We start from the raw sequence: 15,875 nt of genomic DNA on the forward strand, positions 1-15,875 counted from the left end.
TTACAGCAGGAGTGATCCTAGTGATTTACAGCTTCGTGAACATTGAACATAGTGTACATTGATGAACGCTGAACATTGATGAACAGGTACATTGATGAACTTATTGTACATTGATGAACATAGTGTACATTGATGAACATAGTGTACATTGATGAACATATTGTACATTGATGAACATATTGTACATTGATGAACATAGTGTACACTGATGAACATGGTATACATTGAACAATGTGCATTGATGAACATAGTGAACATTGATGAACATAGTGTACATTGATGAACATAGTGAACATTGATGAACATAGTGTACATTGATGAACATAGTGAACATTGATGAACATAGTGTACATTGATGAACATAGTGATTTACATCATAGTGTACATTGATGAACATGGTGATTTACAGCTTAGTGTATATTGAACATAGTTTACTTTAATGAACATAGTGAACAGTGCTGAACAGTGTACATTGATGAACAGTGTACATTGCTGAACACTGTACATTGATGAACAGTGTACATTGATGAACATATTGTACATTGAACATAATATACATTGATGAATACAGTGTACATTGAACATAGTTTACATTGATGAACATATTGTACATTGATGAACATATTGTACATTGAACACGGTGTACATTGATGAACATAGAGCATATTGATAGTGTACACTGATGAACACAGTCTACATGCACACTGTTCATGTTCGTCAATGTACACTGTTCATCAATTGATGAACATAGTGTACATTGACGAACAGTGTACATTGATGAACACAGTGTACATGTAGTGTTCATCAATTGATGAACATAGTGTACATTGATGAGCAGTGCACATTGATGAATATATTGTGCAGTGATGAACATAGTGTTCATTGATGAACAATGTACATTGATGAACAGTGTATATTGATGAACATTGTGATTTACATCAGTGTACAATGATGAACTTAGTGATTTACATTGATGAACGTAGTGATTTACAGCTTAGTGTACATTGATGAACAAGGTGATTTACAGCTTAGTGTACATTGAACATAGTGTATAGTGATGAACATATTGTACATTGATGAACAGTGTACATTGATGAACGCTGTACATTGATGAACATGTACATTGAACAATGTACACTGATGAACATGGTATACATTGAACAGTGTATATTAATGAACATAGTGTACATTGATGAACATTGTATACATTGATGAAGTGTACATTGATGAACATAGTTTACTTTGATGAACATAGTGTACATTGATGAATATAGTGAACAGTACTGAACAGTGTACATTGTACATTGATGAACACGGTTTACATTGATGAACACAGTGTACATTGATGATATATGAACGTAGTGTACATGGTTGAACATAGTGTATATTGATAGTGTACATTGATGAATACAGTGTACGTTGATGAACAGTGTACAAGTACACTGTGTTCATCAATTGATGAACATAGTGTACATTGACGAACATAGTGTACATGTAAAGTATTCTTCAATTGATGAACATAATATACATTGATGAACATAGTGATTTACATCAGTGTACAATGATGAACTTAGTGATTTACATTGATGACCATAGTGATTTACAGCTTAATGTACATTGAACAGTGATTTACAGCTTAGTGTACATTGATGAACAGTGATTTACAGCTCAGTGTACATTGATGAGCAGTGATTTACAGCTTAGTGTACATTGATGAGCAGTGATTTACAGCTTAGTGTACATTGATGAGCAGTGATTTACAGCTTAGTGTACATTGATGAGCAGTGATTTACAGCTTAGTGTACATTGATGAGCAGTGATTTACAGCTTAGTGTACATTAAACAGTGATTTACAGCTTAGTGTACATTGATGAACAGTGATTTACTGCTTTGTCTCTGTTTATAATCCTGTGTACACTATTGAACCCGTTTTTACACTCCTGTAAACGTCGGCCAACCACTAGGTGCGGACGGTAGAGCATCATGCAGGTCGGTGTTCAATCCCCGACCGTCCAAGTGGTTGGCGCACCATTCCTTCCCGCGTCTGACCCCTTTTCCTGATAGTTTTCTTCCCTTTCCTGTGTACGCCTCATCTCAGAGAGCCAGCACCTCACACTGGTCCTATGAGTGGGTCGCCACCTCACACTGGTCCTATGAGAGGGTCGCCACCTCATACTAGTCCTATGAGGAGGGCCAGCACCTCACACTGGTCCTATGAGTGGGTCGCCACCTCACACTGGTCCTATGAGAGGGTCGCCACCTCATACTAGTCCTATGAGGAGGGCCAGCACCTCACACTGGTCCTATGAGTGGGTCGCCACCTCACACTGGTCCTATGAGAGGGTCGCCACCTCACACTGGTCCTATGAGAGGGTCGCCACCTCATACTAGTCCTATGAGGAGGGCCAGCACCTCACACTGGTCCTATGAGAGGGTCGCCACCTCATACTAGTCCTATGAGAGGGCCAGCACCTCACACTGGTCCTATGAGAGGGTCGCCACCTCACACTGGTCCTATGAGGAGGGCCAGCACCTCACACTGGTCCTATGAGGGCGGCCAGCACCTCACACTGGTCCTATGAGGAGGGCCAGCACCTCACACTGGTCCTATGAGTGGGTCGCCACCTCACACTGGTCCTATGAGGAGGGCCAGCACCTCACACTGGTCCTATGAGGAGGGCCAGCACCTCACACTGGTCCTATGAGGAGGGCCAGCACCTCACACTGGTCCTATGAGGAGGGCCAGCACCTCACACTGGTCCTATGAGGAGGGCCAGCACCTCACACTGGTCCTATGAGAGGGCCAGCACCTCACACTGGTCCTATGAGGAGGGCCAGCACCTCACACTGGTCCTATGAGAGGGCCAGCACCTCTCACTGGTCCTATGAGGAGGGCCAGCACCTCACACTGGTCCTATGAGAGGGCCAGCACCTCACACTGGTCCTATGAGGAGGGCCAGCACCTCACACTGGTCCTATGAGGAGGGCCAGCACCTCACACTGGTCCTATGAGTGGGTCGCCACCTCACACTGGTCCTGTGAGAGGGCCAGCACCTCACACTGGTCCTATGAGGAGGGTCGCCACCTCACACTGGTCCTATGAGGAGGGCCAGCACCTCACACTGGTCCTATGAGGAGGGCCAGCACCTCACACTGGTCCTATGAGGAGGGCCAGCACCTCACACTGGTCCTATGAGGAGGGCCAGCACCTCACACTGGTCCTATGAGTGGGTCGCCACCTCACACTGGTCCTATGAGAGGGCCAGCACCTCACACTGGTCCTATGAGGAGGGCCAGCACCTCACACTGGTCCTATGAGGAGGGCCAGCACCTCACACTGGTCCTATGAGGAGGGCCAGCACCTCACACTGGTCCTATGAGGAGGGCCAGCACCTCACACTGGTCCTATGAGGAGGGCCAGCACCTCACACTGGTCCTATGAGGAGGGTCGCCACCTCACACTGGTCCTATGAGGAGGGCCAGCACCTCACACTGGTCCTATGAGGAGGGCCAGCACCTCACACTGGTCCTATGAGGAGGGCCAGCACCTCACACTGGTCCTATGAGGAGGGCCAGCACCTCACACTGGTCCTATGAGGAGGGCCAGCACCTCACACTGGTCCTATGAGGAGGGCCAGCACCTCACACTGGTCCTATGAGGAGGGCCAGCACCTCACACTGGTCCTATGAGGAGGGCCAGCACCTCACACTGGTCCTATGAGGAGGGTCGCCACCTCACACTGGTCCTATGAGGAGGGCCAGCACCTCACACTGGTCCTATGAGGAGGGCCAGCACCTCACACTGGTCCTATGAGGAGGGTCGCCACCTCACACTGGTCCTATGAGGAGGGCCAGCACCTCACACTGGTCCTATGAGAGGGTCGCCACCTCACACTGGTGCTGTATACAGCCTTGATCAGACGTTATACAGTATGCTGCCCCGGCATGGAACCTCATCCTAAAGATACACAAAAAAACACAACATCCAAAAATGTGCAAATTGGCTGGTTCCTGAGCTGAGGGGACTGAGCTACGAAGACTGAGGGAACTGAACCTGGCTACCATAGAGGAGTGGAGGAATAAAGCAAACATGACGACGTTCAAGGGACTAAGAAGCAATGTTGTTCAAATTGAGGAACAGTTGAACAAGGTGGAAGGATATAACTGGAAACAGAGATGAGTCACAGATGAGGAAGTAGTGGGTGAAAGGACTTCTCAGTGTAAGAGTCGTGAATATGTTGAAGGGTTTGGAAGAGTAAGTTCTGGAAGCCATCTCCCAACACAACTTTATACGTAAATATAACAAAAACTAATGATAGAGAGTTGGTGCATTGAACTAGTGATGGGAGAAAGGCGGGGCCCAAGAGCTGGTGCTGGACCGTGCAAGTGTTAGTAGGCGAGTACACACCCACCTCTCCCCACACCCGGACCCAACAAGTACACCTCCACCTGGTTGATACCTGCTTGATGGGGTTCTGGGAGTTCTTCTACTCCCCAAGCCCGGCCCGAGGCCAGGCTTGACTTGTGAGAGTTTGGTCCACCAGGCTGTTGCTTGGAGCGGCCCGCAGGCCCACATACCCACCACAGCCCGGTTGGTCCGGCACTCCTTGGAGGAAACATACTAGTTTTCTCTTGAAGATGTCCACGGTTGTTCCGGCAATATTTCTTACAGTCGCTGGGAGGATGTTGAACAACCGCGGACCTCTGATGTTTATAAAGGGTTCTCTGATTGTGCCAATGGCACCTCTGCTCTTCACTGGTTCTATTCTGCATTTCCTTCCATATCGTTCACTCAGTGTGTTGTTATTTTCCTGTGTAGATTAGGGACCTGGCCCTCCAGTATTTTCCATGTGTATATTATTTGGTATCTCTCTCGTCACCTTTCTAGTGAGTACATTTGGAGAGCTTTGAGACGATCCCAATAATTTAGGTGCTCTATCGCGTCTATGCGTGCCGTATATGTTCTCTGTATTCCCTCTATTTCAGCAATCTCTCCTGCTCTGAAGGGGGAAGTGAGTACTGAGCAGTACTCAAGACGGGACAACACAAGTGACTTGAAGAGTACAACCATTGTGATGGGATCCCTGGATTTGAAAGTTCTCGTAATCCATCCTATCATTCTCCTGGCTGACGCAATATTTGCTTGGTTATGCTCCCTAAACGTTAGGTCGTCAGACATTATTATTCCCAAATCCTTGACATGCTGTTTCCTACTATGGGCAGATTCGATTGTGTTTTGTACCCTGTATTATGTTTAAGATCCTCATTTTTGCCGTACCTGAGTACCTGGAATTTATCACTGTTAAACATCATGTTATTTTCTGCTGCCCAATCGAAAACTTTGTTGACATCTGCTTGTAATTTTTCAATGTCGTCAGCAGAGGAAATTTTCATGCTGATTTTTGTGTCATCTGCAAAGGACGACACGAAGCTGTGACTTGTATTTTTATATATATCTGATATGAAAGTAAGGAACAGCAGTGGTGCAAGGACTGTACCTTGAGGTACTGAGCTTTTAACTGCGCTTGGACTCGGTTTGATTTGATTGACTGTTACTCTTTGTGTTCTGTTCGACAGGAAATTGAGTATCCAGCGTCCTACTTTTCCAGTTATTCCCATTGACCTCATTTTGTGAGCTATCACTCCATGGTCACATTTGTCGAATGCCTTTGCAAAGTCTGTGTATACAACATCTGCATTTTGCTTTTCTTCTAGAGCTTCTGTGATTTTGTCATAGTGGTTGAGTAACTGTGACAGACAGGATCTTCCCGCTCTAAATCCATGTTGTCCTGGATTGTGCAATTCATTGTTTAACATAAAACTAGAAATTTGATTCCTAATCACTCTTTCAAACACTTTTATTATGTGTGATGTTAGTGCAACTGGCCTATAATTTTTTGCCAAGGCTTTACTCCCCCCCTTGTGCAACGGAGCTATATGTGCAGATTTAAGTGCTGCTGGTATCACCCCTGTATCCAGGCTCTTTCTCCATATTACGCTGAGTGCTCTCGCTACTGGTACTTTACATTTCTTTATGAATATTGAATTCCATGAGTCAGGCTCAGGAGCTGAGTGCATAGGCATATTGTCAATTTCTCTTTCAAAGTCTTCCGAGTTCGTGTTAATATCCGTTATATTATCTCCAGCTTGAATGTCATTCATAAAGAAGCTGTCTGGGTCATCAACTTTCATGTTGTTTATTGGTGTGCTAAACATAGCCTCATACTGGTTTCTTAGAATTTCACTAATCTCTTTGTTGTCCTCTGTGTACGTACCTTCACTTGTAATTAACGGTCCAATACTGGTCGAGGTTTTGGATTTTGATTTTGCGTATGTGAAAAAATATTTCGGATTTTTCCTTATCTCTTGTATAGCTTTCTGTTCCAATTCCATTTCCTCAGACTCATATGATCGCTTCAACGTTTGTTCTATTTCTTCGATCTCCCTGTTTAGGCTTATTTTCCTTACTTGTGATAGTTGTGTCTGCCGAAGCATTTGTTATTTTTTTCCTTCTCCTGTACAGTCGTCTGCGTTCTCTTTCTAGAGTGGTCCTCTTTCTGCCCCTCCTCACAGGCACGTGCTTCAAGCAGACCTTGTAAGCTTCAGCTGTCAGTTGAGCTATTCCCTGTGTGGGAGTTTTGTCGCTTAAGACCGTCTCCCATTGAATGGTTGCAAGGTCTACATTTATTTTTTCCCAGTCAATCCTCTTATTGTTGAAATTGAATTGATTGAATATTCCTTCTCGCTTGTTGGGTCTCTTAGACCTACTACCGTTATTTATGCTAGGTCGCACTTCAATGAGCTTATGGTCTGAGTATGAAGTATCTGAGATTGTGATGTCTCTGATTAGTTCATCATTGTTTGTGAATAACAAGTCTAGTGTGTTTTCGTTCCTAGTTGGTTCTGTAATCTGTTGATTGAGCGAGAATTTGTCACAGAATCTCAAAAGTTCTCTGACCTGTGGTTGGTTACTTCCCGGGTCATTCCCTGCTATGATATTTGTGTTTGCCATTCTCCATCTTAGACTCGGTAAATTGAAATCTCCAAGGAAGATAATATCTGGAGCTGGGTTCGCTAGATTATCAAGGATGTTCTCTATTTTGTTCATCTGCTCTGTGAATTCCTCAACTGTTGTATCTGGCGGTTTATATATTAGAATACTAATTAGGTTTATTTTTCCTACCTTAATTCCAAGTACCTCTACCACCTCATTAGTTGAGTTTATTAGCTCTGTGCATACCAGGTCCTCTTTAATATACAGACCTACTCCTCCATTTGACCTATTTTCTCTATCACATCTATATAAATTATAACTAGGAATCCAGATTTCACTTTCCATGTAATCTTACGTATTAGTTTCTGTGAACGTCCCAAATATTGAGTTTGACTCTAATAGTAGACCATTTATGAATTTAACTGTATATCGTGTTTGTGACTTTAGACCTTGTGTGTTTGTGACTTTACACCTTGTGTGTTTGTGACTTTACACCTTGTGTGTTTGTGACTTTAGACCTTGTGTGTTTGTGACTTTAGACCTTGTGTGTTTGTGACTTTACACCTTGTGTGTTTGTGACTTTAGACCTTGTGTGTTTGTGACTTTACACCTTGTGTGTTTGTGACTTTAGACCTTGTATGTTTGTGACTTTACACCTTGTGTGTTTGTGACTTTACACCTTGTGTGTTTGTGACTTTACACCTTGTTTGTTTGTGACTTTAGACCTTGTGTGTTTGTGACTTTACACCTTGTGTGTTTGCAAATATGAATGATTGTCCATACAGCGGCGCTCGTGCACGCTGGCACAAGTACCTCACATTGTCTGCAGTATCCACCTCTTAGCTCCTGGACCCCGCCTCTCTAACCTTTCTAATGTATTGACTCTAGATATCTTCTATCATATCTACACACACCCCAGGAAGCAGCCCGTAGCAGCTGTCTAACTCCCAGGTACCTATTTACTGTTAGGTAACAGGGGCATCAGGGTGAAGGAAACTGCCCATCTGTTTCCGCCTCCACCGGGGATCGAACCTGGATCCTTAGGACTACGAATACCGAGCGCTGTCCACTTAGCCGTCAGGCCCCCTAAGAGTAGTAGAGTAAGAGGAGGGAGTAGTGAGGTAAGAGGAGGGAGTAGTGAGGTAAGAGGAGGTGGGGAGGGGGGGGGGAGTTCCATAACTCATGTGGTCAACACAGAGGAGAGGCGCCACAGGTCTCACCTGCCCCCCCCCCTCCCTCACCCCACTTAGAGAGGGGGGGTGTGAGGTGTAACACGCTCTCCCTCACCAAGCTGACCGCCTCATGAATACTGTCCCGGGGGTGTGGTGTGGGTCCTGGTGCTCTCTCACCTCTCGGTCTCTCTCTCTCTCTCTCTCTCTCTCTCTCTCTCTCTCTCTCTCTCTCTCTCTCTCTCTCTCTCTCTCTCTCTCTCTCTCTCTCTCTCTCTCTCTCACACACCTCTCTTTCTCTCTCTCTCTAATGTTACAACTTGTTCAAGTAATCTTGGAGTATCTTACAATCCTCTTCTGTCACAACTCAGCCCAACCACTTGTGGTGGACGGTACTGGTTGAGCGACGGTCTCGCTTCATGCAGGTCGGCGTTCAATCCCCTCGACCGTCCAAGTGGTTAGACACCATTCCTCCCGCCGTCACATCCCAAATCCTTATCCTGACCCTTAGTGCTATTTAGTCGTAATGGCTTGGCGCTTTACCCTGCTAGTTACCTTTCCTTCGCCTCATTATTTCCTCGACATATAGGACTCTACTCCTGTAAACATGTCATTAACGTATATTATAAATAGAACTGGTCCCAGCACCGATCCTTGAGGTACTCCGCTCGTTACTGTTCGTCAGTCCCAACTTCTCGCCCCTGACTGTTACTCTCTGGCTCCTTCTTGTTAGGTAGTTCCTTACCCATATTAAGGCTTTCCCGCTTACTCCCGCCCGCCTGCCTCTCAACTTGGTACAGTAATGTCTTGTGTGGTCCAGAAATATGCAGTCTGCTCATCCTTCCTTGTCCTGCCTTATTCTTCTTACTTTATCATGGAATTCCAGAGGTCTGTTAGGCAGGATTTCCCTTCCCTCAACCCATGTTGGTGTTTGTTTACATCCCTAATGTTCTCCAGGTGTGCAACCAGTCTTAACCTGATTGTTCTCTCAAGTACTTTACAGGGGGATGCTTGTCAGTGATACAGGTCTGTAGTTAAGTGCCTCCTCCCTATCATCTTTCTTGAAGATTGGTACCACATTTGCCTTCTTCCAGCAACTGGGCAATTCTCCCGTTATAAGTGACCCATTAAAGATCCTAGCCAGAGGCACGCTGAGGGCCTGCGTTGCCTCCTTTAGTATCCACGGGGATACTTTGCCTTTTGACGCTGTCGACCATAGCGTTAAAAATCAGGTGCTTTATTTATGTAAATAACTACGTCGTTATGACGCTTTCTGTGAGTCAATAACAGAAAGCAACGTCGCTTAATCTACCTCATCTTAAACGTACTCCGTCAAAATTGCGTTGTTGTGTATAAATTAAATCACGACAATATTGAAGGTTTGGCCAGTTTGTGTTTGAGAGTGGAACACGTGACCTGACCGAGGGAAAGACCGTAGTTGAAGTGACTGAAGGATTTTCCCGCTAAATGCTTACTTAAACTCGCTAGACACAGCCAACACACTCACACACGCACTCGAGAACACACTCACACACGCCCCGAGTCCACTGGTGCCGTAAGGGCTAATCACGTGTGCTTGAGGACCACTCCTACTCATCTACGCCTTTTGTACTTCTCACTTTTTGTAACCCAAAATCTCGCGATGTAAAGTGCAGCGAGGCATGACGACATTTGTTCCTGGGGGCGTGGTCTGTTCCTGGGGGCGTGGTCTGTTCCTGGGGGCGTGGTCTGTTCCTGGGGGCGTGGTCTGTTCCTGGGGGCGTGGTCTGTTCCTGGGGGCGTGGTCTGTTCCTGGGGGCGTGGTCTGTTCCTGGGGGCGTGGTCTGTTCCTGGGGGCGTGGTCTGTTCCTGGGGGCGTGGTCTGTTCCTGGGGGCGTGGTCTGTTCCTGGGGGCGTGGTCTGTTCCTGGGGGCGTGGTCTGTTCCTGGGGGCGTGGTCTGTTCCCGTGGGCGGGGTGTGTTCCTGGGGGCGTGGTCTGTTCCTGGGGGCGTGGTCTGTTCCTGGGGGCGTGGTCTGTTCCTGGGGGCGTGGTCTGTTCCCGGGGGCGTGGTGTGTTCCCGTGGGCGTGGTGTGTTCCCGTGGGCGTGGTGTGTTCCCGTGGGCGTGGTGTGTTCCCGTGGGCGTGGTCTGTTCCCGTGGGCGTGGTCTGTTCCCGTGGGCGTGGTCTGTTCCCGTGGGCGTGGTGTGTTCCCGTGGGCGTGGTGTGTTCCCGTGGGCGTGGTGTGTTCCCGTGGGCGTGGTGTGTTCCCGTGGGCGTGGTGTGTTCCCGTGGGCGTGGTGTGTTCCCGTGGGCGTGGTCTGTTCCCGTGGGCGTGGTCTGTTCCCGTGGGCGGGGTCTGTTCCCGTGGGCGTGGTCTGTTCCCGTGGGCGGGGTGTGTTCCCGTGGGCGGGGTGTGTTCCCGTGGGCGTGGTCTGTTCCCGTGGGCGTGGTCTGTTCCCGTGGGCGGGGTCTGTTCCCGTGGGCGGGGTGTGTTCCCGTGGGCGTGGTCTGTTCCCGTGGGCGTGGTCTGTTCCCGTGGGCGGGGTCTGTTCCCGTGGGCGTGGTCTGTTCCCGTGGGCGTGGTCTGTTCCCGTGGGCGGGGTGTGTTCCCGTGGGCGGGGTCTGTTCCCGTGGGCGGGGTCTGTTCCCGTGGGCGGGGTCTGTTCCCGTGGGCGGGGTCTGTTCCCGTGGGCGGGGTCTGTTCCCGTGGGCGGGGTCTGTTCCCGTGGGCGGGGTCTGTTCCCGTGGGCGGGGTCTGTTCCCGTGGGCGTGGTCTGTTCCCGTGGGCGGGGTCTGTTCCCGTGGGCGGGGTCTGTTCCCGTGGGCGTGGTCTGTTCCCGTGGGCGGGGTCTGTTCCCGTGGGCGTGGTCTGTTCCCGTGGGCGTGGTCTGTTCCCGTGGGCGTGGTCTGTTCCCGTGGGCGGGGTCTGTTCCCGCGGGCGTGGTCTGTTCCCGCGGGCGGGGTCTGTTCTTGTGGGCGGGGTCTGTTCTTGTGGGCGGGGTCTGTTCCCGCGGGCGGGGTCTGTTCCCGCGGGCGGGGTCTGTTCCCGCGGGCGGGGTCTGTTCCCGCGGGCGGGGTCTGTTCCCGTGGGCGTGGTCTGTTCCCGTGGGCGTGGTCTGTTCCCGTGGGCGGGGTCTGTTCCCGCGGGCGGGGTCTGTTCTTGTGGGCGTGGTCTGTTCCCGTGGGCGGGGTCTGTTCCCGCGGGCGGGGTGTGTTCTTGTGGGCGGGGTCTGTTCCCGCGGGCGGGGTCTGTTCCCGTGGGCGGGGTCTGTTCCCGTGGGCGGGTCTAGTCCCACAAACATACTTTGGTTCGATTCCATCTCCCAGCAAGGTACACAGGGGCAGTACACAGGGGCAGTACACACAGTGGGTGCAGCAGGACACAGGGGCAGTACTCAGGGGCAGTACACACAGTGGGTGCAGCAGGACACAGGGGCAGAACACAGGGGCAGTACACAGGGGCAGGGGGCAGTACTCAGGGGCAGTACACACAGTGGGTGCAGCAGGACACAGGGGCAGGGGGCAGTACACAGGGGCAGTACTCAGGGGCAGGACACAGAGGCAGGGGCCGCTCCTCCAGACCTGTAAGACAGAAAATGTGAAGTTAGTTTAAGGTTGGTGAGCGTGGAGGAGGTGTTGGCCAAGCACTTGTAAGACGGGACAACAAGTGTCTTGGTGCTGAGGGCCTCCACAGAGACAACTTGTTGCTCAAGCACTCGCCAAGAGTACAATGGGCACGTACCCTCTTCAGGGGGCACGGACCCCCTTCAGGGGGCACGTACCCTCTTCAGGGGGAATGTACCCTCTTCAGGGGGCACGTACCCTCTTCAGGGGGCACGTACCCTCTTCAGGGGGCACGTACCCTCTTCAGGGGGCACGGACCCTCTTCAGGGGGCACGGACCCTCTTCAGGGGGCACGTACCCTCTTCAGGGGGCACGGACCCTCTTCAGGGGGCACGGACCCTCTTCAGGGGGCACGTACCCTCTTCAGGGGGTACGTACCCTCTTCAGGGGGTACGTACCCTCTTCAGGGAGCACGGACCCTCTTCAGGGGGCACGGACCCTCTTCAGGGGCAGGTACACCACGGTACGTGTGTACACCACGGTACGTGTGTACACCACGGTACGTGTGTACACCACGGTACGCGTGTATGTACACCACGGTACGCGTGTGTGTACACCACGGTACGCGTGTGTGTACACACCACGGTACGCGTGTGTGTACACCACGGTACGCGTGTGTGTACACACCACGGTACGCGTGTGTGTACACACCACTGTACGCGTGTATGTACACCACGGTACGCGTGTGTGTACACACCACGGTACAAAGATTTACTAAACAATTAGATAGTAGAATTTTGTACTATTCACTTTATAGTCCGAAGAAATGAAGCTAAAAACAAAATTCAATATTGTTAGGCTTAGTGTAGCACACACATGCACTATATTAGGCCTAGTCTAGCACACACATGCACTATATTAGGCCTAGTCTAGCACACACATGCACTATATTAGGCCTAGTCTAGCACACACATGCACTATATTAGGCCTAGTCTAGCACACACATGCACTATATTAGGCCTAGTCTAGCACACACATGCACTATATTAGGCCTAGTCTAGCACACACATGCACTATATTAGGCCTAGTCTAGCACACACATGCACTATATTAGGCCTAGTCTAGCACACACATGCACTATATTAGGCCTCGGCGTGCATTAGGCCTAGTATAGCACATACATGCACTGTATTAGGCCTAGTCTAGCACACACATGCACTATATTAGGCCTCACATAGCGTGTATTAGGCCTAGTATAGCACACACATGCACTGTATTAGGCCTAGTATAGCACACACATGCTCTATATTAGGCCTAGTATAGCACACACATGCACTATATTAGGCCTCACATAGCGTGTATTAGGCCTAGTATAGCACACACATGCACTATATTAGGCCTCACATAGCGTGTATTAGGCCTAGTATAGCACACACATGCACTATATTAGGCCTCACATAGCGTGTATTAGGCCTAGTATAGCACACACATGCACTATATTAGGCCTCACATAGCGTGTATTAGGCCTAGGAAGGTTAGGATGGTTTAGCATGTCTTTGCAACATAAATATTAAATCATTTCCGGTTTGTCCAAATTGAATAGTACATATAGTTACTTTGTGTTGTAAGTGGGTATATGTACTACGGTGGTAATGGCGACTATAAGTAAGTGGGTATATGTACTACGGTGGTAATGGCGACTATAAGTAAGTGGGTATATGTACTATGGTGGTAATGGCGACTATAAGTAAGTGGGTATATGTACTACGGTGGTAATGGCGACTATAAGTAAGTGGGTATATGTACTACGGTGGTAATGGCGACTATAAGTAAGTGGGTATATGTACTACGGTGGTAATGGCGACTATAAGTAAGTGGGTATATGTACTATGGTGGTAATGGCGACTATAAGTAAGTGGGTATATGTACTACGGTGGTAATGGCGACTATAAGTAAGTGGGTATATGTACTACGGTGGTAATGGCGACTATAAGTACTACCAGAACAGGAGGATGGGCTGCCGGAACGTGAGAATAATAACACTAGAACACAAGAGGTAGAACAAGGCTCATAAGCCAAGCATCAAGAACTAGACCTCACTACCCACGAGTCATTCGAAGGTAAATACTGAGCACAAGGGTAAGCACAGCTGTTTAACGTACGTAGGAGACAGATGAGGCCGGGGGAGACATGATTACCATATGCAAGATTCTCGGGAGACAAGGGGGGGGGGGGACACAGGTGGAGACTGAGTGCCTACATGAGCCACAGAGACGTTAGAAGGAACTGTCTCAGTGTGGGAGTAGTTAACAGGTGGAATGCATTAGGCAGTGATGTGGTGGAGGCTGACTCCATACACAGTTTATAATGTAGATATGATAGAGCCCAGTAGGCTCAGGAACCTGTACATCTTCCCTCAGTTATGGTGTTATTCTGTATTCATAGTAAACAGTTTACAAGCTGGGGAGCACTACCAGGTCATCTATAACCAGGGGTTGTGAACCATAGTAAACAGTTTACAAGCTGGGGAGCACTACCAGGTCATCTATAACCTGGGGTTGTAAACCATAGTAAACAGTTAACAAGCTGGGGAGCACTACCAGGTCATCTATAATCAGGGGTTGTGAACCATAGTAAACAGTTTACAAGCTGGGGAGCACTACCAGGTCATCTATAACCTGGGGTTGTAAACCATAGTAAACAGTTAACAAGCTGGGGAGCACTACCAGGTCATCTATAATCAGGGGTTGTGAACCATAGTAAACAGTTTACAAGCTGGGGAAGTACTACGAGGTTGTTAATAACAACATTGGGTTGTGGAGGACTTCACAGCATTTGCCAGCTCTTAGACTCTAATAAATAAGAAGCCGCCATGATGGAGCAAAGATGTAGATGTTTCGTCAGTGAACATGTAAACATTCGTGGCGCAGTAATATCACAGTCTAACGTGCCTATTGCTCTTGTTATCTCAAACTGCCTCACTTATACTCTAAAACATCTGAGGCTAATTTCCTGCTTTTATCTCATTATTCAAGACATGCTGAATTAATTTAAGAAGATTGTTGATAATTGAACAGCAACAATCACTCGCTGCAGAATTGATCTGTTGAACATGATAGATAATCTTGCAGTTGACTTTGTCCCAGTCTGCTCCACATTCACCCCTTGCTCTCACTCACTACGTTACTAATGCAACGCTTTTATCTAACTAGAAACGTACAACATTCATGTGTTTTAATGTTTATGGGTAGTAATGGGGCAGGAGAAAATAACATGATGTTTAACAGTGATAAATTCCAGGTACTCAGGTACAGTTAAAATGAGAACCTTAAACATAATACAGGGTACAAAACACAATCATATCTGCCCATAGTAGGAAACAGCATGTAAAGGATTTGGGAATAATGATGTCCGACGATCTAACGTTTAGGGAGCATAACCAAGCAAATATTGCGTCAGCCAGAAAAATTATAGAATGGATTAATGGGATTACGAGAACTTTCAAGTCCAGGGATCCCATCACAATGGTTGTACTCTTCAAATCACTTGTGTTGTCCCGTCTTGAGTACTGCTCAGTACTCACTTCCCCCTTCAGAGCAGGAGAGATTGCTGAAATAAAGGGAATACAGAGAACATATACGGCACGCATAGACGAGATAAAGCACCTAAATTATTGGGATCGTCTCAAAGCTCTCCAAATGTACTCTCTAGAAAGGAGACGAGAGAGATATCAAATAATATACACATGGAAGATACTGTAGGGACAGGTCCCTAATCTACACAGTAAAATAACAACATACTGGAGTGAACGATATGGAAGAAAATGCAGAATAGAACCGGTGAAGAGCAGAGGTGCCATAGGCACAATCAGAGAACACTGTATAAACATCAGAGGTCCGCGGTTGTTCAACGTCCTCCCAGCAAGCATAAGAAATATTGCCGGAACAACCGTGGACATCTTCAAGAGGAAACTAGACTGTTTCCTCCAAGGAGTGTCGGACCAACCTGGCTGTGGTGGGTATGTGGGCCTGCGGGCCGCTCCAAGCAACAGCCTGGTGGACCAAACTCTCACAAGTCAAGCCTGGCCTCGGGGCGGGCTTGGGGAGTAGAAGAACTCCCAGAACCCCATCAACCAGGTATCAACGGGTGTGTCCAGACTGGCGGTGGA

General features: G+C 48.2%; 2 protein-coding genes across 5 annotated transcripts in view; one reads left to right on the top strand and one right to left on the bottom strand.

Annotated features, from left to right (window-relative positions):
* The window catches only part of LOC123770712 (serum response factor), a 310,097-nt gene that overhangs the window by 92,885 nt on the left and 201,337 nt on the right, over positions 1-15,875 (top strand). The window lies entirely within an intron of this gene.
* LOC138364824 (uncharacterized) overlaps positions 1-15,875 on the bottom strand; it is a 60,932-nt gene that overhangs the window by 13,025 nt on the left and 32,032 nt on the right. The window contains exon 3 of the mRNA XM_069324808.1: positions 9,783-11,725. Coding sequence (XP_069180909.1) covers positions 9,783-11,725 — 1,943 coding nt within the window. The remainder of the gene's footprint in view (positions 1-9,782; positions 11,726-15,875) is intronic.

This window comes from Procambarus clarkii, chromosome 14, assembly GCF_040958095.1.
Source record: "Procambarus clarkii isolate CNS0578487 chromosome 14, FALCON_Pclarkii_2.0, whole genome shotgun sequence".
Lineage (NCBI taxonomy): Eukaryota > Metazoa > Arthropoda > Malacostraca > Decapoda > Cambaridae > Procambarus > Procambarus clarkii.